Source organism: Cervus elaphus, chromosome 12 (genome assembly GCF_910594005.1).
Source record: "Cervus elaphus chromosome 12, mCerEla1.1, whole genome shotgun sequence".
Taxonomy (NCBI): domain Eukaryota; kingdom Metazoa; phylum Chordata; class Mammalia; order Artiodactyla; family Cervidae; genus Cervus; species Cervus elaphus.
In genome coordinates, this window is record NC_057826.1 from 79,650,943 (window position 1) to 79,674,193 (window position 23,251).

General features: G+C 52.0%; 2 protein-coding genes across 3 annotated transcripts; one reads left to right on the forward strand and one right to left on the reverse strand.

Moving 5' to 3' along the window:
- Positions 1-4,169: 4,169 nt before the first annotated feature.
- LOC122705096 (collagen alpha-1(I) chain-like) lies at positions 4,170-6,134 on the reverse strand. 2 transcript variants are annotated; one of them, XR_006344035.1, is made up of 2 exons: positions 5,902-6,134; positions 4,170-5,162 (listed from the first exon to the last, which is right to left on the reverse strand). XR_006344035.1 is itself a non-coding variant. In XM_043920305.1 (2 exons), exons 1-2 carry the CDS (start codon positions 5,696-5,698, stop codon positions 4,938-4,940), a joined length of 681 nt encoding a protein of 226 aa, XP_043776240.1. In that variant the 5' UTR covers positions 5,699-5,802; the 3' UTR covers positions 4,170-4,937. The 2 variants fall into 2 exon arrangements, 1 of the variants encoding a protein (XP_043776240.1); XM_043920305.1 differs by lacking the exon at positions 5,902-6,134 and adding an exon at positions 5,243-5,802.
- Positions 6,135-6,730: 596 nt separating this feature from the next.
- Positions 6,731-15,943, forward strand: NFATC4 (nuclear factor of activated T cells 4). The gene is made up of 10 exons (XM_043920303.1): positions 6,731-7,040; positions 8,138-9,233; positions 10,701-10,863; positions 11,470-11,669; positions 11,947-12,119; positions 12,555-12,695; positions 13,591-13,646; positions 13,916-14,042; positions 14,237-14,818; positions 15,530-15,943. Exons 1-10 carry the CDS (start codon positions 6,941-6,943, stop codon positions 15,595-15,597), a joined length of 2,706 nt encoding a protein of 901 aa, XP_043776238.1. The 5' UTR covers positions 6,731-6,940; the 3' UTR covers positions 15,598-15,943.
- The last annotated feature ends 7,308 nt before the right edge of the window (positions 15,944-23,251 follow it).

Sequence of the window (23,251 nt, forward strand, 5' to 3'; positions counted from 1 at the left end):
TACCATCAAAACAGAAAATTGCAGGCCTATATCTTTGACAAATATAGATGCAAAAATTCTTAACAAAATATTACCAAACAGACTCCAACAATATATAAAAAAGATCATATACTATGACCAAGTGAGAATCAACCCTAGTTCATAAGTGAAGAAAGCAAAAGTGAAAGTCGCTCAGTTGTGTCCAACTCTGTGACCCCATGGACTATATGGTCCATGGAATTCTCCAGGCCAGAATACTGGAGTGGGTAGCCGTTCCCTTCTCCAGGGGATCTCCCCAACCCAGGGATCAAACCCAGGTCTCCCACATTGCAGGTGGATTCTTTACCAGCTGAGCCACCAGGGAAGCCCCAAGTTCATAAGGATTCTCCTTTTCTCTTAGTTCTGCTCTCTCTCCTGTCAAAATGTTCCTCTTTTGCTTAAGTTATACGGAAGCCAGATTCTGTTGCTTCCAACCCATCATCTCTTATGGATAGAATTGTTTTGTTACATCGCCTGAATTATTGGTTATTGTTAAACTTTCTTATTAGTTTACAACTTTCACCTTTACATTTTATCTCCCAATTATATAACATGTAGCTGGAAGGAACCCCTACATATCAGAGTGGTTTGTTACACAGCATCTGCCCAGGCTTGAGGTCCAGGACCGAGGTGATGAGATCTGGGCCCTCGTGCCTGAGCTAGTAGCTGTAATGGAATGAGACTTTAAGGTCTTATGGGGAGAGGATGAATGTGGGAGGAATGTGGATTGTTACGACCAGATGGTGACTGATTTAATTTTCTAAAGAAGACCATGTGTATGTGTTTACTGCATTCTATGTGCTCTTCTTCCAATGTAACTGATACTTCTACCCAGAGATGGGGGGTTTATGTTCTCATCCCTTGATTCTGGCCAGGGGCTTGTGACTTTCAAGACTAGGACATGGGCTTCCCTAGCGGCTCAGTGGTAAAGAATCTGCTTGCCAATGCAGGAGACATGGGTTCAATCCTAATCCCTGATCTGAGAAGATCCCACATGTCACAAAGCAACTAAGCCCATCTGCCACAACTGTTAAGCCTGTGCTCTGGAGCCTGGGAGCCTCAACTCCTGAGCCCACATGTCAAAACTACCGAAGCTAGAGCACCTAAGAACACTTGCTCTGCAATAAGAGAAGCCACTGCAATGAGAAACCCACGCACTGCAACTAGAGAAAAGCCTGCACAGCAATGAAGACGAAGCACAGCCAACAATAAGTAAATAAACGAAAAAAATTATATATATAAAAAAAAGACTAGGTCATGAAAAGAATGTAGCTTCTACCTGAAGCATGCTCTCAAAGCTGCTGTTTTGTAAGGAAGCCCAAGCCACACCGAACAGTCATATGTATGTGGTACAACCAGTTGTTCTGGCTAGTTTCATCCAACAGTAAATGTCAGTAGCTAGACATGTGACAGTCACAGCTCCTAGCCTTCAAGTCCCTCACCAGACGTTGTGGAGCAGATTAGCAGCCTTCCTCGCTCCTGAATTTCTTACTCATAGAAAACCATGAGAGATAACAAATAATCATTGTGGTTTGAAGGCACCCAGTTTTGAAAGTGATTTGTTATGCAGTACTAGAAACTATTACAGTAAAAATGTGAAGTGTTTGTATTTAAAAATTTTCAGTGAAGGAGGCACCTGAAAGCTGTTAGCTTCAAGGAGAAATAAAAACATATTGCAATTTTTGGAACTTACTGTGAAATGGGATTGTTAATGAATTGTGCCAATCTTTTCCTTAGATTTTTTTCTATCTATTGCTTTCTGTGAAAAATATTTTCAAATTAAATATTTAGTCATGCTGCTGCTAAGTCGCTTCAGTCGTGTCCGACTCTGTGCAACACCATAGACGGCAGCCTACCAGGCTCCCCCGTCCCTGGGATTCTCCAGGCAAGAACACCGGAGTGGGTTGCCATTTCCTTCTCCAATGCATGAAGGTGAAAAGTGAAAGTGAAGTCGCTCAGTCGTGTCTGACTCTTAGTGACCCCACGGAGTGCAGCCCACCAGGCTCCTCCATCCACGGGAGTTTCCAGGCAAGAGTACTGGAGTGGGGTGCCATTGCCTTCTCCAATATTTAGTCATAAAAAGGAATAAATACTGGTATGTACTACCAGTGGATGAACTTTGAAAACATTAGGCTAAGTGGAGTCAAATTTATAGGGACATTAAAGTGAATTAGTGGTTTCCAGGGAGAAAGGGAAATGGGAAATTCGGAGTAACTGCTAGTAGGTACGGCTTTTGGGGGTTATGAAAATATTCTGGAATTAGATATGGTGATAGTTGCACAGCCTTTTAAATACACTAAAACCTACTGAGTTGTACATTCCAAAAGACTGAATTTTATGGTATATGGATTATATCTCAAAAAATTAAGACTATTAGAGTTTTCTTTGATCAGCCATAAGTGAGACAGATCAACAAATCTAGCTATACTGTCTACATGTGAAGATCAATTTTGACTATCATTGACAAATTTGTAAAAATTAAGACCTGGAACAGAAATTGTAATGTTATAATTCATTCTTATGACAGATAAATATGTAAGTATATGTATTTCCTTTATATTTAAAATAAAAATTATATGCACAAAATTACATTAATCTGTTGCTTTTTTCCTGTCTTGTACTGCCATATATATATATATAAATGTAGATAATCTGTAACTATATGCCATGTATATCTATATGCCATATATATAGATATATTTAATTGCCTTATTAAACATATGAGCATATGAAGTCAATAAAAGAAAATTATTCTCCATTTTTTCTGGTTATTATTGTTTCATACATGATTAATACTGAAAATCATATAGATAGGGTTTAAAAATTATATGCTTCAGTTATCAAATGTGTAAAGTATGTCATTGATGTTAATACTGTCATTGAGAGTCTAAGAAAAAAATCAAGGTCTACACTGGAATGGCAATGAAGGGAATGCAAAGGAAGGAGATAGATAAGTAAATATAGATAGATAGATAGATACTCTGTAAATAAAACAGATAGTTCTGTACAGTTGGGGGCAAGGAAGAAGAAGATGTCAAGTATAAAATGTATTTCCAACCTGATAATAACCAACAATTCTTGGAGGCTTGATCTATAAATATAGGCACCCAATGCCTAGAAATGCCTCTACACGTAGAAGTTCCTCAATACATATTTTTTGTTTGAATGAAAGACCTTAGATAGGACACATCTTACTTACCTCACCGATTCTCCATCCATCTTTTTACTCCACCTATTACTATGGCAACCAACTGCTTGCCCCTGTCACCTGAGAGTACCAGCTTGCAGGTATAGCTCCTATTTCTTATGGGGCTTCTTTGCTGCAGCACTGTGGAATACCTACCGTTTTCTGACACTTGTGTAAAGCTGGAAGAGTGAGGGAACAGTCAAAGGGGGAACTTTTGACCATTGGGAGTGAGGGTGAGTGAATGAATATCCTGTCTCTGGAATCACATACTGTATGGCTCCACAGAAGGTGCTCAGTGGGACAATGTTCCAGATGTGGATGGCTTTTCCGCTTTCCCATTTCACTCTTCCCAATTCCCCATTTTTGTCCCCTGTGGTTGCTCTCCCCAATAACCTACCTGCATCTCATTCTTTTTTAGGGGGTTGATTTTTTGGGGGAAGGCCACTCTAAGACAGATTCCTACATAAAATGTGGTATAGTAGAATTAGCACTGGACAAGGACCCAGAAAACCTGGGTTCCAGACCTAGCTTTCTCACTAATCTCAAATGAAGAGGGGTGTTTTTATTACTATTTTCAGATGTACATGTACTGACAGGAAAAGATCTCCAAGTCATTTGTTAACTGAGAAAAAAAAAAAAAAAGCAAGTCAAGAAAAATGCTTGCAACATGGTCTGACATACACAAAAAGGGCAGGCATGCGTATGTGCATGCTCAGTCGCTAAGTTGTGTCTGACTCTTTGGAAACCCAGGGTCTGTAGCCCACCAGGCAACTCTGTCCATGGGATTTTCCAGGCAAGAATACCAGAGCGAGTTGTCATTTCCTCCTCCTTCCCAACCTCGGGATACAACCGGGGTCTCCTGTGCCTCCTGCATTGATAGGCGGATTCTTTATCACTGAGCCACATGGAGAGCCCAGGCATGTGTGCATATACAGGCTGACAAACTTAGACAAAACGGCGGGGCAACACAGCTTCCTATATATTTTTGTATGGCTTGAATCCTTTACAAGGAGACTGTATTTTTGTGTAATTTAGAAACAACAACAACAAAAGTCCACTTCCAAGGCCGTTGAGTCACGCTTGTGAAAGTGGAGGGCAGAAGTCAACGCTCCAGGAACACAAGGTGAGAAAAAGGAGCTGTGCTCAGATGTGCGCGCTAGGGGACCGCGGATCAGGGACCAAGGCCCGGCGGTCGAGAAACCGGACCCGCGGGAGGGAGGGCTGCTGGGTCTTTGTGGTCGCCAGGGGGCAGATGTGCGGAGAAACCCAAACCTACAACTACCCACTCTTTCCCGAGCAGGGCTTCGCAGAAGTCATAAATTCCATCCCTTAGCTGCAGTTCAGACAGATCCGAGGGTTTTCAGAGTCGAGGGGAGCCCCCCTCCTCTGCCCCACGAGGAGAGCTTGGCGCGCTGAGCAGTCTGCAGGCTCGTTCATACCACATTTACGCGCAACTCTTTTCTCCGCCCGCACCCCACCTCCCGGCCCCCACCCGCAGAGGGGAAATTGAGTCACTGGAAGGCGAGGCCAGAGTCTCCAGGGGAATGGGCGCCAACGCCAGTCCTCAGGGCCTTCCAGATGCTGGGAGGGGAGGGAGGGACCTCAGCAAAATACACAGAGTCGGGTGAGGGCGGGGGGAGCGGCTGGCTGGGCAGGAGCTGAGCCAGACACATGGAGAAACGCTGCCCAGGATCAAAGGAAATATGACATTTGAAAAGAATGCGCACGTCTGCTAGTGCTGCGGAGCGGAGCGGGGGGGTGGGAGGCCGGGGAGTGCGTAGGCGGCGTGTCGGGGATGGCGAGCTAGAGCCGGGGCAGGGTCTCTACCCCTGCCCGCCTTGCCTCTGCTTCCCACGGCCCTCGGTCCGACTCTTAGGTGCGGGTTGGCAGTCCGTCTCAGGATGCTCCTCACTGTCTCTCTCCTAGGGTCTCTCCTTTCTTTATTTCCATGATGAAGCTGGAAGGGAAATGTAACCTGAGGCGACAAACCAAAGCGGGGGAAAAAAAGAAAAAAAAAAAAAAATCAAACCAGGCCACCTCCCCGCTCGGCCTCGCAACATTCTTCTCTCCCCGCCGGCCTGGCTTCTCCTCCCCGCCCCTCCGGCGTCGCGGTCCTGGGCTCGCCGCCGGGGCAGCTCCGCACGTCACTGGGGTCCCCCGGGGCTGGGGGGTCCCCAGGGCGGGCCAGAGGGAGGGCGGGAGGGGAGGGGGGCGGGGAGTCGCCTCTGCTGCGGCGGAGCTCGGGCCGGCCGGGCCAGCCCTCCCCTGCGCCCCGGCCCCGCCGAGCCTGTTTCTCATTAGAGTAGCGGGCGCGGTCCCGGCCCGGCTCCCGAGTGTTTGTAAACGTCTGAGCGGAGGGCGGTCGCTTAACCCCTTCGGTGCGGGGCCCGGGCGCAGCTGCGGGCTGGGCCCTGAGCTGGAGGTCTTTAGACTACAGGTAGCTGCGGCCTGCTTGCTGATAGGTTTGTAGCCTAAGGTCTGCGTAGGGGGCATGGTGCCGACACCCAGGCCCCCACCCTAACCGACCGGCATCTGAATAACTAGTTTCGACTTAAATCCCTCTCACACAACAGGACCCCATTACGCCTGTCCTTTCTAGGAACTCCAGTCCAAGTCTTTCTTCCTTCTCCCGCCCAGGTGACAGGTGTCCAACCCAGGGGCCCACCCGGTCTCGGGACTGCGGGGCGCCGGTAAACCTGGCCAGGATTATCAGGAGAGCCGGAGCGGGATGCCATCGGATCCGAGATTCATTCCCGACTAAGGTTCTAGGGAGGAGAGAGCCGGCTTCCCTAGGAGGCTAGTTAATGGCCCCTCTGGGTGGCTGGGACTAGGGCAGCAGTAAAGTCCGGCCTGGATTGTCGCCCATCAGGAGTCATGGACCTCTGAACAGTGCCTCAAGACCAATAACTCTTCCTAATTTTGGAGGGACGAGGAGAGATGGACCGGTGGAGGGGCTGGTTCGGCCAGGCAAAGGCTTCCTTCCAGAAGGCTTAGGCGGGGCGGCCTCAGGCTAGGGACTTCAAAGGAATGGCCTTCTCCACTTCAGAGCAGCCTGGAGCCGTTCTGCACCCCAGAGCCTGGTTGGCCTTAGACGGAGGGAAAGGGGAGAAGAGGTGGTGCTTTCTTGCTAGTTGCTGGCTGCACAACTCTTCAGAAAGGGTCTTCCGTGGGCCGTCTACACTGTGGGCTCAGGATGTGGCCCCTTTAAGGCATTCGGACCCAGAACCCCCGAACTCAGACTAAGTTGGGGATTGCGGTGGGACTGCGCCCTGTAGGAAATGATTGTCACCACTGAGGGCCAATAGGCATCATTATGGTCCTACCAACGCTGGAGAGACCGTTTTCCAATTCAGTTTTGTTCTTTTCTTTCTTTCTTTTTTCTTTTTTTTTTAAGGGGGAGGGACTGGAGAGAGGACAGAGGGAGGGAGAGAGGGAGGGTTGCGGGAGGGAGGGGGCACAAGGGGCGCGTGGTTTTCCCATCTCATCCCTGGAGGAGGGGCTGGAGCATCCCCGGCAGCCAATCAGAGACAGGTTGGGGGGGCACTTTGAAGAAGTTTGGGGAAAAAAGTTTGGAAAAGTTTCTATAATAACGAGGGGGCGTCCGGAGGGAGGCGTCAGCGGCGGAGGAGGGGGCGTCTCAGAGAAGGGAGGGAGGGAGTCGCCGGTCAAGACACTGCAGCCTCCAGAGATCCCCCCTCCCGCCCAGACCGAGACCTGGGGGCTCCGGCCGGACCCATGGGGGCAGCGAGCTGCGAGGATGAGGAGCTGGAATTTAAGCTGGTGTTCGGGGAGGAAAAGGAGGCCCCCCCGCTGGGCGCGGGTGGGGCGGGGGAAGGTCAGTGCGGGGCTGGGAAGGGGTCTGGGGCTCCGTGAGGGCGGGAATCGGGTGTCCTGAGTCTGGGGGCTTCAGGGGAGAGAGCCTGGGGTGAGAGATGAGGGGGTCAGAGGTTGCGGGGAGTCGCGGGGCTCGGGGGGATCTGCGGACGTGAGGCTGGGGGCCCGGCACCACTTTCTCCTTTTTAGGTCGTGACTGGGGTGGGGGTGGGGGTGCCGTTGGCTGCGCGCCGCCTCTCGGCAGGGCCGACTGTCACTGGGATGGGGGGCGGGCGGGAACAGCGGTCCTGAGAGCCCAGGGCGCCGCCAGGGAAAGGGGACGTTGCGCTCTGGAGCCTGCCCCTCGGGGACGGAGCCCTGGGCCCGCAGACAGGACGCCAGGGGCTGGGGGCGCTCTCAGGCCCCGCCAGGGCGCCCCTCCCCCTCCCCCGTCTGGCCGCAATGAGAGGCAGATGGCTGGGATTGAGCCGGGGGCGGCGGCCGCCGCTCGCACGGAATCCGCGTAACCAGCGCCCCCGCCCCCCCGCGCCTCGGCGGGCCGGCGCGTAGCACCCCCTTCGCTGCACCCCCGCCCCCGGATTGGGGGGAGTGAGGGAGGAGCCACCTTCCCTCGTCATCACAGCCCTGGAGCCCCCCTTCCCCTGGCCACCGTTGCGATGGCAACTGGGGCTCCTGCCAGCGCCGTTTGGGGGTTTGGGAACCGCTGCTAATTGGGTTCATGTGTGAGTCGCCCCCAGCCCAGCCCAGTGCTTCCCTAAACACGCCTCCAAACCCAGCTCCAGCCCCTCTCGACCCGCCTCCCTTACCTTGAGACCCGCCCCCTGTCTGGTACCCCAGGTCCCAGGGCCAGAGCCCTGAGGTTCTCTGAGTAGGAAAAGGTCCGGCACTTCTGGATCTATCTTCTCCACCTTCCCAAGTCCAACTCTGCTTTTGTCTTTGTGGCTCTGAAGGGCATCTCAGAGACCTCTCTTTGATGAGGCGGGGGTAGCACATCGGCTGGGGGTGGCTGCCCACTCAAGGAACCTAGACATCTCACCTGCCTCTTTCTCTGCCCGCCTTCTGTGTCATCCCTGTCTCGGTCTCCTATCCTTTCCACAGAACTGGACTCAGAGGACGCCCCACCATGCTGCCGTCTGGCCCTGGGGGAGCCCCCTCCCTATGGCGCTGCTCCCATTGGCATTCCCCGGCCTCCACCCCCTCGGCCTGGCATGCACTCCCCACCACCCCGCCCGGCCCCCTCACCTGGCACTTGGGAGAGCCAGCCAGCCCGGTCAGTGAGGCTGGGGGGGCCGGGAGGGAGCTCCGGGGGGGCTGGGGGAGGCCGTGTTCTTGAGTGCCCCAGCATCCGCATCACCTCTATCTCTCCCACTCCCGACCCACCAGCTGCGCTGGAGGACAACCCAGATCCCTGGGGGGAGGGCTCCCCCAGGGACTACCCCCCACCGGAAGGCTTTGGAGGCTACCGAGAGGCAGGGGGGCAGGGTGGGGGCCCATTCTTCAGTCCAAGCCCGGGCAGCAGCAGCCTGTCCTCCTGGAGCTTCTTCTCGGATGCCTCGGATGAGGCAGCCTTGTATGCGGCCTGTGATGAGGTGGAGTCTGAGCTAAATGAGGCAGCCTCCCGCTTTGGCCTGGGCTCCCCACTGCCCTCACCCCGGGCCTCCCCGAGGCCGTGGACCCCCGATGACCCCTGGAGCCTGTATGGTCCAAGTCCTGGAGGCCGGGGGCCAGAGGATAGCTGGCTACTCCTCAGTGCTCCTGGGCCCACCCCAGCCTCCCCACGACCTGCTTCTCCATGTGGCAAGAGGCGCTATTCCAGCTCGGGAACCCCATCTTCGGCCTCCCCAGCTCTGTCCCGCCGAGGCAGCCTAGGGGAGGAGGGGCCTGAGCCACCTCCACCACCCCCCTTGCCTCTGGTCCGGGACCCTGGCTCCCCTGGCCCCTTTGACTACGTGGGAGCCCCATCGGCCGAGAGCATCCCCCAGAAGACCCGGAGGACTTCCAGCGAGCAGGCGGTGGCCCTGACTCGGTCTGAGGAGCCTGCCCCGTGCAATGGGAAGCTGCCCTCGGGAGTAGAGGAGGCCGGGGCTCCTCCTGGGGGTCCTCGGAAGGAGGTGGCTGGCATGGACTACCTGGCGGTGCCTTCTCCACTGGCTTGGTCCAAGGCCCGGATTGGGGGACACAGCCCCATCTTCAGGTGAGGGTTGTGTCTGATATCACCACTGTCTCCAGCCATCCCACCCAGAGAGCAGGAGAGTCAAGGGATGAATTGAGAAAAAGATCCTAGCGCACAGAAAAGAGAATCTGCTACCAGCTTGGCTGCTGCCATTCACTCAGTTTTAGGAAGAATTTTTTAACATGCATCTCCTTTGGACAGATGATTTGCCAAAGGTCAGTCACTCCCTGTATGTTAATTAGAAAAAGCCCCTGGAGCCCTAGAAGGACCACCTAGGTAAAGGAAGAATTCCTCTAGTCGTCCTCCACCCCCAGCTTTGTGCTGGATCCTGGGCTGAAATTCTACCCTGCAATAGGCAGCAGGAAGTCCCCTTTCTCTAACTCAATTTCTTGGGTCTGACTTGTGGCTTAAAAGTATATCTGCAAAATTTGAATGAAGTAGCATGTGTTGCAAGTCAAAGAATTCATGTTAAAACAAGCAGTTCTTACTGCCCTTCTACACCTCTCACCCTCAAAGAACCGTGTCTATTTCAATAATCCTAAGTCTTGGATATCAGATTGAGCTGGTTTCATCCAGAAAAATTTCCTGGGGGAAAGAAACCTTAACACCCATTCCTCTGGGTTCTTTTTTTTTTTTCCCTCTGGGTTCTTGTAGGGCAGGGTTTCTCAACCCCAGCACTCCTGATATTTTGAGCAGAGTAACACTTTGTTGTGTCGGTTGTGCTGGACATTGTAGGATCTTTAGCAGCATCCTGGCCTCTATCCACTCTCCTAGTTGTAACAACTTTTTAGTTGTTTCCAAACAATGCCAAGTATCACCTGGGGGGCACTTACCAGTTGAGATCCCCTGGCCCAGAGTGTCTGGGTGCTCACTACAGGGAAGTTACACATCTGTATCCCCCTGCTCTCTGGAACCCACCTGTCCAGCTCCAACTAGTGGAAAGTGCGCTGGCCTGGGAAGGGATGCGATCAGTCCCGGCTCTGTTAGTTGCTGGCTTGCTTAGCCCCCTGTGTTCTACTTGAAATGCAAGATCTTAGCTCCTGATTGCTAGACCAGGGATGGAACCTATACCTCCTGCAGTGAAAGCTTAAGAGTCCTAACCACTGGACCACCAGAGAATTCCTTGAAATTGTGCTTCTTTATTTGACTCTTCCCATCCAGGCCTGGGAGGATTAGACTGGGCTTGGGGTTCCTCTGTATCCAGGGGAACCCTTGCCCCACCCCCACCAGACCCAGTGTTCAGAGCTGGGAAGAAGGGAGTCTCAGTCCTGGTGTCCCCCACTCCCCCATCTCGAGGGCCTCTGAGAGGCCTGTCCCCTATCGCCCCTGCTTCTAGGCTTGTGGACCGTTTTACCGCCGCTCTGACTTCCTTTCTCTCAAACCTACCCCCGCCCCTTCCTCACACCCCTGGGAGTTGGGACCCAGGGTTGCCCTGATTCAGGTCTGAGGCTGCGGATGATCAGTGCTCTTCTCCGGGTCTCTCTCCAGGACCTCTGCCCTGCCCCCGCTGGACTGGCCTTTGCCCAGCCAGTATGAGCAGCTGGAGCTGAGGATCGAGGTGCAGCCCAGAGCCCACCACCGGGCCCACTATGAGACAGAGGGCAGCCGGGGAGCTGTCAAAGCAGCCCCTGGTGGTCACCCTGTAGTCAAGGTAAGTGGTAGAAGCCAGGCCGGATAGCCTGTCCCTTCTCCAGTCCCAGGTCCCTGCAGATTGGCCCCAGCTGTGCAGACCCATGGCACTGCCCTTTCCCACACTCCCTCTCAGCAATGACCCTGCAGGCGGCCTGGGGGAGGGACTGGTGCTGGGGGAGGAGGGGTGTACTTCAGGGACCCGGATGTACTTTCTACTCCTCTGTCCCTCCACCCCCACTCCATTCATCCCATGGGACACCAGCCTCCAGTCTACTCTGGAAAATGGTGGGCTGCCAGATGTGGGGGAGGGGTTAGGCTGAGGCCAAAGTTCACTGGGAGTTAGGTTGTCTCTGTTGAGTTGGGCCAGTCTCTCTTGGAAGATTTTCCCCTTCACCCAGCCCAGTTTGGGCCTCATTCCAAGAATAACACTGTGAACTCCAGGCCACATTTTCTCCCCAACTGGTGGAGAGTTGGTGCCCAATCCCCCCTGGGAATCCCTTCCAGGATATCCTTTATCTTTCACTCCTTTGGGTTGGGGGGGTGGGGGGGTACTGAAAACTTAGGGGTGGATGAAGGATGAGACAGGGGAGATTTCAGTTGGGTGGCCTCTGTCTCCCTCCGCCAGCTGCTAGGCTACAGCGAGAAGCCACTGACCCTGCAGATGTTCATCGGCACCGCAGACGAGAGGAACCTGCGGCCTCATGCCTTCTATCAGGTTCACCGTATCACCGGCAAGATGGTGGCCACAGCCAGCTATGAAGCTGTAGTCAGTGGTACCAAGGTGTTGGAGATGACCCTGCTCCCTGAGAACAACATGGCAGCCAAGTAGGTTCTCACTCCACCTCCTTTTAGTCTTTGGGCTTTAGGACTAGCCTTTTCCATGGGGCCTAAGCTAGGCCAACTCTTCCTCTCCCCAGAGGAGCTAGACATCATCCCTAGGAGGTGTCAGGCCCTCTTATTATCTAGGGTTAAAACAGCCACCCCCATAATCTCCCAGAGAAGGTCATTTAGGGCTTCAGATGGAGGGTGGGGACTCCTCTCTCGGGAGGCATCCCCTTCTGGCCTCAGATGGGAGGGCTTGCCTTCTGTTCTTTGGCTTCAGCATTGACTGTGCTGGAATCCTGAAACTTCGGAATTCGGATATTGAACTGCGGAAGGGCGAGACGGACATCGGGCGCAAGAACACACGCGTGCGGCTGGTGTTCCGGGTACACGTGCCCCAAGGCAGCGGCAAGGTTGTCTCCGTGCAGACAGCATCAGTGCCCATCGAGTGCTGTGAGCAAAGAGGCCCTGTGCCATCCTTTCTGTCTCTGGCTAACGTCTTATCTGTGTGTCTGTCTGCCCATCTCCTCCGCAGAGTATGCCGTGCCTGGCTGGTCCCCTAAGGGACCCAGCCTTTATTTCTATTGTGGATGGGCTGGGGGGAAGTGTTCTATTTTCCCCCGGCTGCAGATTCGGCCCCTGGGCTGGACCAGAGCAACCCTAGCCTCCATCTGCCCCTGGGCAGCCCCTTGTTGGCCGCTCTCTCCGCCCAGGAGGGGTTCCTTACCTGGTCTGTGTGACCCCAGGAAGACTGTTGTTTTTCTTGTGTGTCTGCCGCTGAGGAGGGCTCCTCCAGGCCCTGTGGCAGTTATCCTAGGCAGGGTGGGGGCGCAGGAACCTGTCCCCTCCATAGCAGCCCAGCCAGGCCTCTCCTGCACTGCTCTGCAGCCCAGCGATCAGCTCAGGAGTTGCCCCAGGTGGAGGCCTACAGCCCCAGTGCCTGCTCTGTCAGGGGTGGGGAGGAGCTCGTGCTGACTGGCTCCAACTTCCTGCCGGACTCCAAGGTGGTGTTCATCGAGAGGGGCCCCGGTGAGTACCCAGACTGGGAGGAAGAGCTTGGAACGGGGAGGGTGAACAGTCTCTGAACTAGCAAGTGGAGCCTCAATTTCCTTATCTGTAAAATGGAACGGAAAGACTGCCCTTCCTCTTATACTGTCTGCTTCCCATGCATATGACAGCCATCTGAAATGCTCAAGATGGCGAATAAATGTAAGAAATACACATTCTTTTTATTAAAGATGAGTCAGCTGTGGGCTAATTTACCCCCATGTGGACAGGGAAGATGAGAAAGGAAGAGGTGACTTATACCCTCACTGCCAGACCCTGAGCCCCTCCTTAGTTTCGGGAATGGCAGCAGAACTATGACGACAAGAGCCTGTGAGGCACCCCAGCATAGAGCTGCAGGGGTGGAGAAGGGAAGACTGAGGGGTCCAGGTACACCCCGCCCCCGACCTGAGGCTTCAGCTCCCCCCTAACCCTGCCTGCCCAGAGCCCCAGCCTCTGACTTCAAGTTTAGCACCCTAGGACCATATCAGAGCGGAGTCAGAGGTTCTGAGTCCTGAGACTTGGAGTTTTATTGACTCCCTTCAAGCTGAGACACTTTCCTATGCTTGAACTTCCTTCCAGCTCTATCATGGGAGGGGATGTTTGGAGTTGGGTGGGAGGGCTCAGGAGTTTTTGCTGGTCCCTGGACTGGTCCTGCCATTTCTCTTGGCTCAACTGATGGCTTGCGATCTTGGAGACAGTTTTAAACCCGGCCTGTTCCATTCGATTGAGTAAACATGCAGTGGTCCCCTCTGTGAGCCAGGCTTTGTTGGGGCCTTCCGAGTCTGGCCTTAGCTCAGCAGGAGGGGAAATGGCAGAGGCCTGGGCAGTGGGCAGGGACTGTGGGGCTGGGCTGGAGCTCCCTCTTCTTTCTGCACAGATGGAAAGTTGCAATGGGAGGAGGAGGCCACGGTGAACCGGTTGCAGAGCAATGAGGTACCCAATGTTCCTAGGATCTCTACCCTGGGGGGGTGGGGGGGGGGGGGGGAGAAGTCAGGAAATTCTCAGCTGACTCCCTTACCTTGGGAGTGGACTCCAGAAGCTACCTGTTCTTTGCTAGAGGAGACAACCTGGCCATTCTGGAAGCAGGGACACCTCTGGGGGATGAATTTTGCTCCTTTGCAAATGGGAAAAGCCAGGAGGTGGCGTTTGGGCTGAGCCTAGATCCCAAACGGCTCCCTGCCTCATCCTCTGCTCCTCCCCAGGTGACTCTGACCCTGACCGTCCCCGAGTACAGCAACAAGCGTGTGTCCCGGCCAGTCCAGGTCTACTTTTACGTCTCCAATGGGCGGAGGAAGCGCAGTCCTACCCAGAGTTTCAAGTTCCTGCCTGGTGCGTTCGGGCACAGCCCGTGGTGGTGGGATGGGGATGTGGGGGTTAAGGCAGGGACAGAGGGGTGCAGTGCCCCGTGGGGAGGGGCTAAGGGGTGGATGAAACCCGGGCTGGAGAGGTGGGGTTGGCGGGTGTGTGGTGGGGAGGCTGCCAGCCCTCTCACCAGCATGTCCTCCTGCTTCCCCTCCATCCAGTGATCTTCAAGGAGGAGCCTCTACCGGATGCATCTCTCCGGGGCTTCCCCTCCGCATCGGGCCCCCCCTTTGGCTCTGACATGGACTTCTCACCACCCAGGCCCCCCTACCCCTCCTATCCCCATGAAGACCCTGCTTATGAAACTCCTTACCTGTCAGAAGGCTTCAGCTATGGCACACCCCCACTGTACCCCCAGACGGGGCCCCCACCATCCTACAGACCTGGCCTGCGGATGTTCCCTGAGACTGGGGGGACCACAGGTTGTGCCCGCCCACCTCCAGTCTCTTTCCTTCCCCGGCCCTTCCCCAGTGACCCCTATGGAGGACGGGGCTCCCCCTTTCCCCTGGGGCTGCAGTTCCCTCCTCCATCCCCCTTCCGGCCCCCACTGCCTTCATCCCCACCACTTGAAGGCCCCTTCCCTCCCCAGGGCAGTGTTCGCCCCCCACCTGCTGAGGGATACAGTGAGGTAGGGCCAAGCTACGGCCCTGGGGAGGGGGCTCCGGAGCAGGAGAAATCCAGGGGTGGCTACGCCAGCGGCTTCCGAGACAGTGTCCCTATCCAGGGTATCACGCTGGAGGAAGGTGGGTGTGGGACCCGGGGCTGCGAGTGTGAGTGTGTGCAAGAGATTGCTCTGCATGTTTACTGAGGGCTGGAGTTTGGCTTTCCAGAGACTGGGGCCAGTTGGAGGGCCTCAGGAGGCAAGTGCCTGGTGCGTGTGGCCAGCTGACTCCGGCTAACTTAATTCTGAAGGGGGCAGGGAGTACCCGCCCCACCCTTCTCCTGCCTAGGCCCCCGACCCCAGATCACAAAGACACAGGGCTAGAAGTACTTGCAAGACCATTCAGTCTAGCTCCCTCAATTTGCAGATTCAGGCACTGAGTTTCAGAGAGGGGCAGTGGTTTGCTGGTGTTCCAGTCAAGTTTTCCCTTGTCTCACCTCCCCCCAAGCGTGGTGACTGTGGTCTTGAGTGGCAGTGAGGACACTTATTTCACCTCCTCTTCTTCCCATCGGCTACACCCACTTCCGGCCCTGCTGACAGTGCAGGCTGGGCCAGCAGGAAGGGGCTGGCATGAGGGCCCGAGAGGCCACGTGGACGGAGTTGAGCAAGATTTGATTGAGAGCAGGTGTTAGGACACAGCGGGGAAACTGAGGCCCAGTGGAAGAGAAGCCAGCCAGAGCAGGAGGAACCTAGAGGCATCCTAGAGGGAGGCCTGCCTGGAACGGATTGGGGGTCTCTGGAAAAGGAGGCGACCTGCCCCGCTCCCAGTCTCTCAACTGCCCCTCCTTTACAGTGAGTGAGATCATTGGCCGAGACCTGAGTGGCTTCCCTGCACCTCCTGGAGAAGAGCCTCCCGCCTGAACCATCGCCTGGCACCCCGCCCCCAGCCCCACCCACTTTCCCTTGTCCTGGGGCGGTGGTTCCAGAGGCTTGGGGGCCAATCTGGTTCCGTTTTCCCCAACTCTTGCCTCCTCTCCCTGGCCCTCCCTCCCCTCCTCTAGCTGAGGTGTGGCCCCCGGTCTGGTGCTGCCTTGAAGGGGTGGGAGCAGGAGAGTGTGGAGGACTGGGGTGGGGGTGGACGCTGGGTGGGGCCCGCACACGAGGACTGGAGGATTGCCAGGAGCGAAGGCCCTGTCTAGACTGTACAGGCCTCGGCGTGGGGAGGCCCAGACAGGCTGGTGGCTAATAAACTGCTCGCTGACTAGTGCTTCCGGCTCCAGAACTCTTTGGAAAGAGAGATATGGGGCAGCTTACTCTAGCCCTGGCTGGAGGAAGCTTAGAACCTGGTAAGGGGTGGGCTGTGGCTGGGAAGACCACATCCCAGAGTCATGATGCAGGGGGCTGGGGAGGTTTGAAGGGTCCCAGAGGCTCCTTAGGGGGTTTCTTGGGTGGTGAGTGGTAAAGAATCCGCCTGTCAATACAAGAGACACTGGTCTGTCCCTGGGCTGGGAAGATCCCCTGGAGAGGAAACGGCAACCCACTTCCATCTTCTTGCCTGGGAAATGCCGTTGGACAGAGCTGCCTGGCGGGCTCTAGTCCATAGGGTCGCAAAGCATCAGACACAACTTAAGGACTAAACAATACCAACAACAGAGGCTCCCTCTAACCAGTCAGAGCGAGGTTGGGAGCAAGAGCTTGTAAACCTCTCCTCCCTGGGGATTCAGATTCCTTTAGGAGCTTTGGGAAAATCTATGTATTTTCAAGTTACTTTCTCTTACTACCACTGAGATGATTCTGATTCATAGCCAGGGTCAGGAAACACTCATCTAGTCCCTCTCCCTCATTTATCAAGGAGGACTCAAAGGTTCAGAGAGGGAAATGGACTTGCCCTTTTCACACAGATAATCAATAGCAGGTTGAACGCTACACCCCTGGGCTCCTGCCCCCAGCTCACCCTCAGATGTCCTAACCCATGGGGGTCAGGCCCCTGAAGCTTATTTCTCTGGAGCAGAGTAGGGGCTGAGGGAGGGGCATGGGCCCATCCATACTCTGGATTCTCCCCTCTTTGGGGACTGTGAAGACATTTGGGAAAGATCTATGCTTCAGAGGCAGATTGAAGGAAGCTAAGTGGCTCCCCAGAAGCCCTGGCATTGCCTGAACTCCGGCCCATTCTATATGTGCACCTATCACACTGACAAGCCCAGCCTGGGAAACCTGGATTGCCCCCTGTCTTGATAGCCTAGGGGGCCCAAGTCCCAGTGAGTTGGGGAGAGCCTGGCACACAGCAGGGGGTCATGCCCTAGAGATATTCAAGGTATTAGGAACATGTCTTGCCTCAAGGCTGGTGACGCCTCTCTATGTCCAGTGTGTCCAGACAGGCCTGGCAAGTCCCCATGTGTTCAGGGGTGGGTGTGACAGAAGCTGGCTCTGGAATGGAGGACAAGAGAACCAGGGTGACCTCTGGTCTGGTCATTGCTGTTTTGCAATGAATTTCCTTTATCTTCCTGAACACAAACTGCTGCGAACCAGACTGACATCAGGTGATTGCCTTGCTGGGGCGTGGCTGCTCCTCAAAGGTATCCTCCAGCAGGGCTACTGTGGTTACCCTGAGCTCCCACGGCAGGAGGGACCCAGGGCATGCGTGTCCTAGCCAGCACTCTTCAACTCCCCCTGCAAGATCTCTGACAGGGGATGCATCAGCCTCTGTGAATGAAAGGCTTTAGCGATGAGGGCTCATTGCCTCCCCAGGCAGACTGTTTTACTCTCTGCCAGGGCACTGCCATTCATTCACTGCCAGGCATTTATTGAGCAGCTACTAAGTGCCAGCTAGTGGGTCCTGGAGGACCCCATATCCTCATGGGTGACAGATTAAAAACAGTGCATTATAACTCAACAATTCAACTCAATAAAGTTTTCTTATACAGACAGTATGTCAGGTGGGGGTGGGAATAAATAATTTTAATATGGGATACAGAGAGTAGGGATGCTCCATCCAGCTGTGGGGGTCAGAGGGAACTTTGGAGGTGACTTCTTTTTTTTTTTTTTTTTATTCCCCCATCCCCAACTCCTGGAGGTGACTTCTAGACCGAGTTCTGAAGCATGACCTGGGGGTTGACTGGGCTGAGAGTGGGGCAAGGGCAGGCCAGGCAGTACCCCCAAATGGACTATATCTGGAGGGAGGGCCCACAAATCAGGGCTTTGGCACACTCATAGAACTGGTGAAGTTCTAGAAGTTGGGGTGCCGTGAGTCGGGACCAGGAGGAAATAGCAGCTGGATTCTGGGGGGCTTTGTAGCCATAGTGGGAAACCTATCCAAAGGAAAAGGGCGCTTTTGCACTAGATGGTTGGACTTAGGCTTTTCCAGTAGTCATGTATGGATGTGAGGGTTGGACCATAAGGAAGGCTGAGCGCTGAAGAACTTATGCTTTCGAATTCTGGTGCTGGAGAACACTCTTGAGAGTCCCTTGGACAACAAGGAGATCAAACCAGTCAATCCTAAAGGAAATCAACCCTGACTACTCGTTCGAAGGACTGATCTGAAGCCGAAACTTCAATACTTTTCCAGTGAGTCGGAAAAAACCCTGATGCTGGGAAAGATTGAAGGCAAAAAGGAGAAGAGGGCGGCAGAGGATGAGATGGTTAGATAGCATCACTGACTCAATAGACATGAATCTGAGCAAATTCCAGGAGATGGTGAAGGACAGGGAAACCTGGTGTGCTGCAGTTAATGGGGTTTCAAAGAGTCAGACCTGACTTAACGACTAAACGACGACAGCGACAGGTTGGGGTTGGTACAGTAGATTTGCCTTACAGTTCTTCCTTCTGCTTCCTTGTGACTGCCGTGCCAGGGCATTGTTCTGCCCTCTGGGCCCACAATTTAAAGGGCCCACAATTCTAACCCCTCTTCCCACTAGACTCCTAAAGTAGGTCAGCTCTCAGGGTCATTGTCTCTTCCCAGGTTCCTACAGACATCCAGCTCCCTGAGGCTGGAGTTGGGGGAGAGAGGAGAAGGAGGGTGGATCTTCGGTTGGTGCCAGAAAACATTTTCTTGGCCAGGGTTTCTTGAAGTGTGGTCTGAGGATCACTTGTGTTTGAGTCATTAGGGAGGGTTTTTGGTTTTATTTATTTTTTCATTTTTGTTCTTCATACAGATTCCTAGGCAACCCCTGATCTATTCTGTTGTGTTCTCTGGGGGCAGGCCTGGGTTTCTGCCTTTTAAACAGAACCCTAGGTGATTCTCCAGGGCAAGGAAGTTTGAGAACTAGAATTGCTTGTCAATTAAGGGTCATTCCTTCCCACTTCAGGCTCTAAAACAGCTCCCTGCCCCCTCCTGGGGCAGATCTAGTCTGGCCGACTCTGGGTGGAAGGTCACCCAGAGAGGTGTACTGACGGGAGGAGAAAGGCACAACATTCTTGACGTCGCAGCTCAGCACTCCCCTCACCTGGCTCTGTCTTGCTCCTTGGACAATCTGAGATGGTCTCTGGGCAGCCTGGAGTTTTGGTGCAGGACGAGCTGCCCTAGAACTTTCGAGTCTCCTTTTCTGGCTGGATGTCTGGACCTCTAAGACATGTGGGGAGGCAGGCTGGGCAGGCTTCCAGGTGGGTTTGGGCTCTGCTTGGAGCACCCCTTGCCAGACTTGGGAAGTGTCGGGAAGAAGGCTGCAGAGGAGCAACATCTCACACACCTCCTGGAAACTCCAGACGCAGTTTGGGAAGTGTGCAGGGGGTTGGTGTATTTTTGGGAGATGGTTTTAATGGCATCATCATCTGGTGGATTCCACAAAACATTTCAAGAAAAGAAAAGGGAAAAAAAGGAGATGGGGAAGGAAGCTCTTGACTATACAAGATGTAAAGATATAACAGTGTGGGTATTCCTTATAACATTAAGCATAGACTTGCCATGCAATACCTCCAGCAATCTCTTCCCTACATATTGACCTTGGTAAACAAAACAAAAAAAAATGTCCATACAAAAATCTGTTCCCAAATGTGTATAGCAGTTTTATTCATTAACAATGGAAAGAACCGAGATGTTCTTCAGTGGGTAGACAGATGAGTGTAGTATGTCCAAGTGGTGGAATGTGTGCGTATGTGCCAAGTCACTTCCGTCGTGTCCAACTCTGTGTGACTCTATGGACTGTAGCCTGCCAGGCTCCTCTGTCCCTGGGATTCTCCAGGCAAGAATCCTGGAGTGGGTTGCCACGCCCTCCTCCAGGGGATCTTCCCGACCCAGGGACTGAACCTGTGTCTCTTACATCTCCTGCATTGAGGCAGGTTCTTTACCGCTAGCACCGCCTGGGAAGCCCCATACAGTGGAATACTACTCAGCAATAAAAATAAATGAACTACTGATTCATGCAGCGATATACATAAGCATTAAATGCACTTTGCTAAGTGAAAGGAGCCACACTCAAGTGGCTGCATTTTGTGTGATTCTAGTTACATGACATTCTGAAAGAGGCAAAATGATAGAGACAGAAAACAGATCAGTGATTGCAGGGGAAATACTTAGAGAACAAGATGTTGTTGACTACAAAGGGATCGCACATGGGAATTTTCAGTGTGATGGAACTGTTCTGTGTGATATCATGATGGTGAATACATGACTCTATGCCACTTTTCTATGTCAGGATCTATAGAACTCTACAAAGACAGAACTTAATTGGATACAAAACTATAAAAAGTCATTCAATCCTGGATAGAATACAAAATGTAATATATGAATTTAAATGTATTATGAATATAAATGGAAAATGTGGGGGAGGAGCTAAACAAATAGTTTTGGAAAGCAATGTTTTGACTGGATACTGTAAGACAAAAGGAATCATACATAAAGATTGTAGCTGGTAAATGTATTACAGGTTAACAATTCTGAAACTACTTAACTTGTATACTAGTGTTGAACAATAAGTAAATAAATTGTAGTGAGATAGGTTTTTCACTGTCAGAGAAAGAAGGGGGTGGTTAGCTTGATGTGGGGTGTAGAAGGCCAGAATAAACTTTGCGGTGCTGGATTCAAGTTGGAGATATCAGTATGAACTCATTCTCATTTTACATATATCTATATCTATGTCTATCAGCATAACATTATACATGTTATAGAATATATATATAATAGAGCTATATAAATATCTACATAGACCAATAATTCATAGGTACCTCTATGATATATATGTACATATTACATACACATAAACACACAAATAGATGCAGAGATAAATATAGATATTGTGTGTATATCGAGGTTAATATACACACATATATTTGCTAGCTTTGTCTGCCAGGAAAGCCTAAGATGAGTGGCACTCCATTAGCAATGGAGACACCTAGCATCCAGTTTTTGGCTTCTAAATACCATTCTCCAATAAAAGGAACCAGACTTCTTTGGAAAAATGGCTAATTCTAGAACTGGGACAGGGAAAATACAAGATAATTCTGGAGCAATTTACATTGCCAGAGAGTAAGTGCCAAAAAAGCAAGGCACCTATTCAAAAGACACAAGAGCCAACTCAAATGATGTTCCAGTGGCCAAAGCTGAAACAATTTGAGCAATGTAAAAAGTAATGATAATATTAGATTATAATTCAAATAATAAAATAAATCTCTGTAAGTCCACACTGCTACAAATAAATGATTGACTAAATAACTGAGAGAAGGGACAATCTTTTCAGAAAAAAATTTCTCTTAATATATGTAGAAGGAATAAGGGAAATAGGAAATCACCATTAGACCATGGTAGTAATAATTGCTATAGGCAAGATCCATTGATGAGTGCTAAAATCAGTAGGTAAAACTTTAAGGAAGACCAGGATATTTGTAAAGCCTCAAAGTATCTGCTCCAAAATTAGCCCTGCTAATTACTGTGAGGGTTTTAATGTACTGTTCCAAATTCTTTGATATCCCTTGCTCTAGAAGATGGAGCTTAATACCTCTTGCCTTGAATGTGGTCTGGACTTAGTGACTTGCTTCTAACAAATAGAATATAGAAAGGGAAAAATAAAAACTTCACAGTAGAGAAACCAGGCAAATACCACCTTAACCAAGCAATCAAGGTTAACATCACCAGCAATAAGTCATTTGATATCAGGGGTCCCCTGATATGATGCGTTAAGAATCTCACATAACCTCCATGATATTCTTTCCCCAAACCCATAACTTCAGTCTGTTCATAAGAAAGCACCAAAAAAGCCCAAGTTGGCAAGCATTCTACAAAATATATAACTGTGAATCTTGAAAAGGGTTGAGATGTTTATCTTTGTTATAAGGAAAAACACAAACATGTTTATACACTGACGCCAGTGAGGGAGTGAAGCTGAAGCTCTAGTAAGAGGAGGGGCAATCGGTTCTCACGCGTCATAATTTTCTCACTTTTGTAGACACAGCCCCTTTGTCTGCTGCTCCCAGGCCTTGCAGCCACTGGATGTGTCGCAGGCACTTTGGATGCACTTTCCACTGAACAATAAATGCCTGGTTTCTTCCCTTCCCTCCCTCTAGACAGTTGCTGTTTGTGTCCTTGTCCAGGCTGGAGAACCTGAAGAAAAGAGATCCCTTCCTTCCCAGCGGGTTTCCCTGGTGGCTCAGATGGTGAAGAATCTGAGACCCAGGTTTGATCCCTGGGTAGGGAAGATCCCCTGGCGAAGGGAATGGCTACCCACTCCAGTATTCTTGCCTGGGGAATTCCATGGACAAGGCTACAGTCCATAGGGTCGCAAAGAGTCGGACACGACTGAGCAACTAATACTTTGACTTTTTTCATTTCCTTCCCAGCAGGACCTAGCCGATCTTCGAGTCCAGAGTCCCGCTTGGCTGTGCCCTGGGGCAGGCGGTGGCCCTTTCCTCCTAGTGACCCAGGAGTGAACAGCGCCCAGGAGCGCTAGGAAGGTGACAGACACCAGGGGGCAGCAGTAACAAGGGGGAGGGTGGGTGGGCAGATGGGAGGAGGAAGGTTAGAAAAAGCAAGACCTTGTTCCTGTTCCTACCAACTTCCACGCTGTATCATTTTCTTCGGTTTCTCAGACCATCCCTTGAAGATCAATTCCCCTTTCTAAGAATTTACGGTCATGTGGCCCCTGAGAATCATAGATTTGCCTGTTAATTGTGTTTTTTAAAGAGAGCTTTCCCTGTTTTCTCTACTAGATTGTAAGGTCCTAAAGAGCAGAGTCAGTGTTTATAACTCTGTCTCTCCTTGCACAGTGAATAATAAAAGCTGCCAGTTTTGTGATGCGTGTTAGGAGGATACATTATATGTTTTAACTCCATGCTTGCTGCAAACAAGGTTCAGAAATATGTACAAGAACAGCAGCAATAGAAGTAGATAACATATGGGGAAGGCTCACTCAGCACCAAGCATCTCATCAAGCCCTCAAAAAGCCCACCTCATTTAATCCTCTCCCAACAATCCCAGGAAGTTGTTCTTATTACTATTACCCATTTCACAGATGAGGAAACTGAGGCACAGAGGGCTTAAGTAATGTTGAGAGTCACACAGCTCCTGGGACAGAGCTGGGATTCACAGGTTAGCTTGTAACTCCAGGTCCAGCAATGTTTTCCACGACACTGCAGCTGGTTTCTTATT

Bases quoted from the DNA above. Each gene is read 5' to 3' on its own strand.
- LOC122705096 (XM_043920305.1), bottom strand. From the start codon at position 5,698: ATGCCCCCTACGCAGACCTTAGGCTACAAACCTATCAGCAAGCAGGCC. The intron at 5,163-5,242 runs GTGGCCTGGTTT...TTTCCCTTCCAG, and splicing joins TTGCGAGGCCGAGCGGGGAG to CTTCATCATGGAAATAAAGA.
- NFATC4 (XM_043920303.1), top strand. From the start codon at position 6,941: ATGGGGGCAGCGAGCTGCGAGGATGAGGAGCTGGAATTTAAGCTGGTG. The intron at 11,670-11,946 runs GTAGGTTCTCAC...CTTTGGCTTCAG, and splicing joins GAGAACAACATGGCAGCCAA to CATTGACTGTGCTGGAATCC. The intron at 12,120-12,554 runs GTGAGCAAAGAG...ACTGCTCTGCAG, and splicing joins ATCAGTGCCCATCGAGTGCT to CCCAGCGATCAGCTCAGGAG.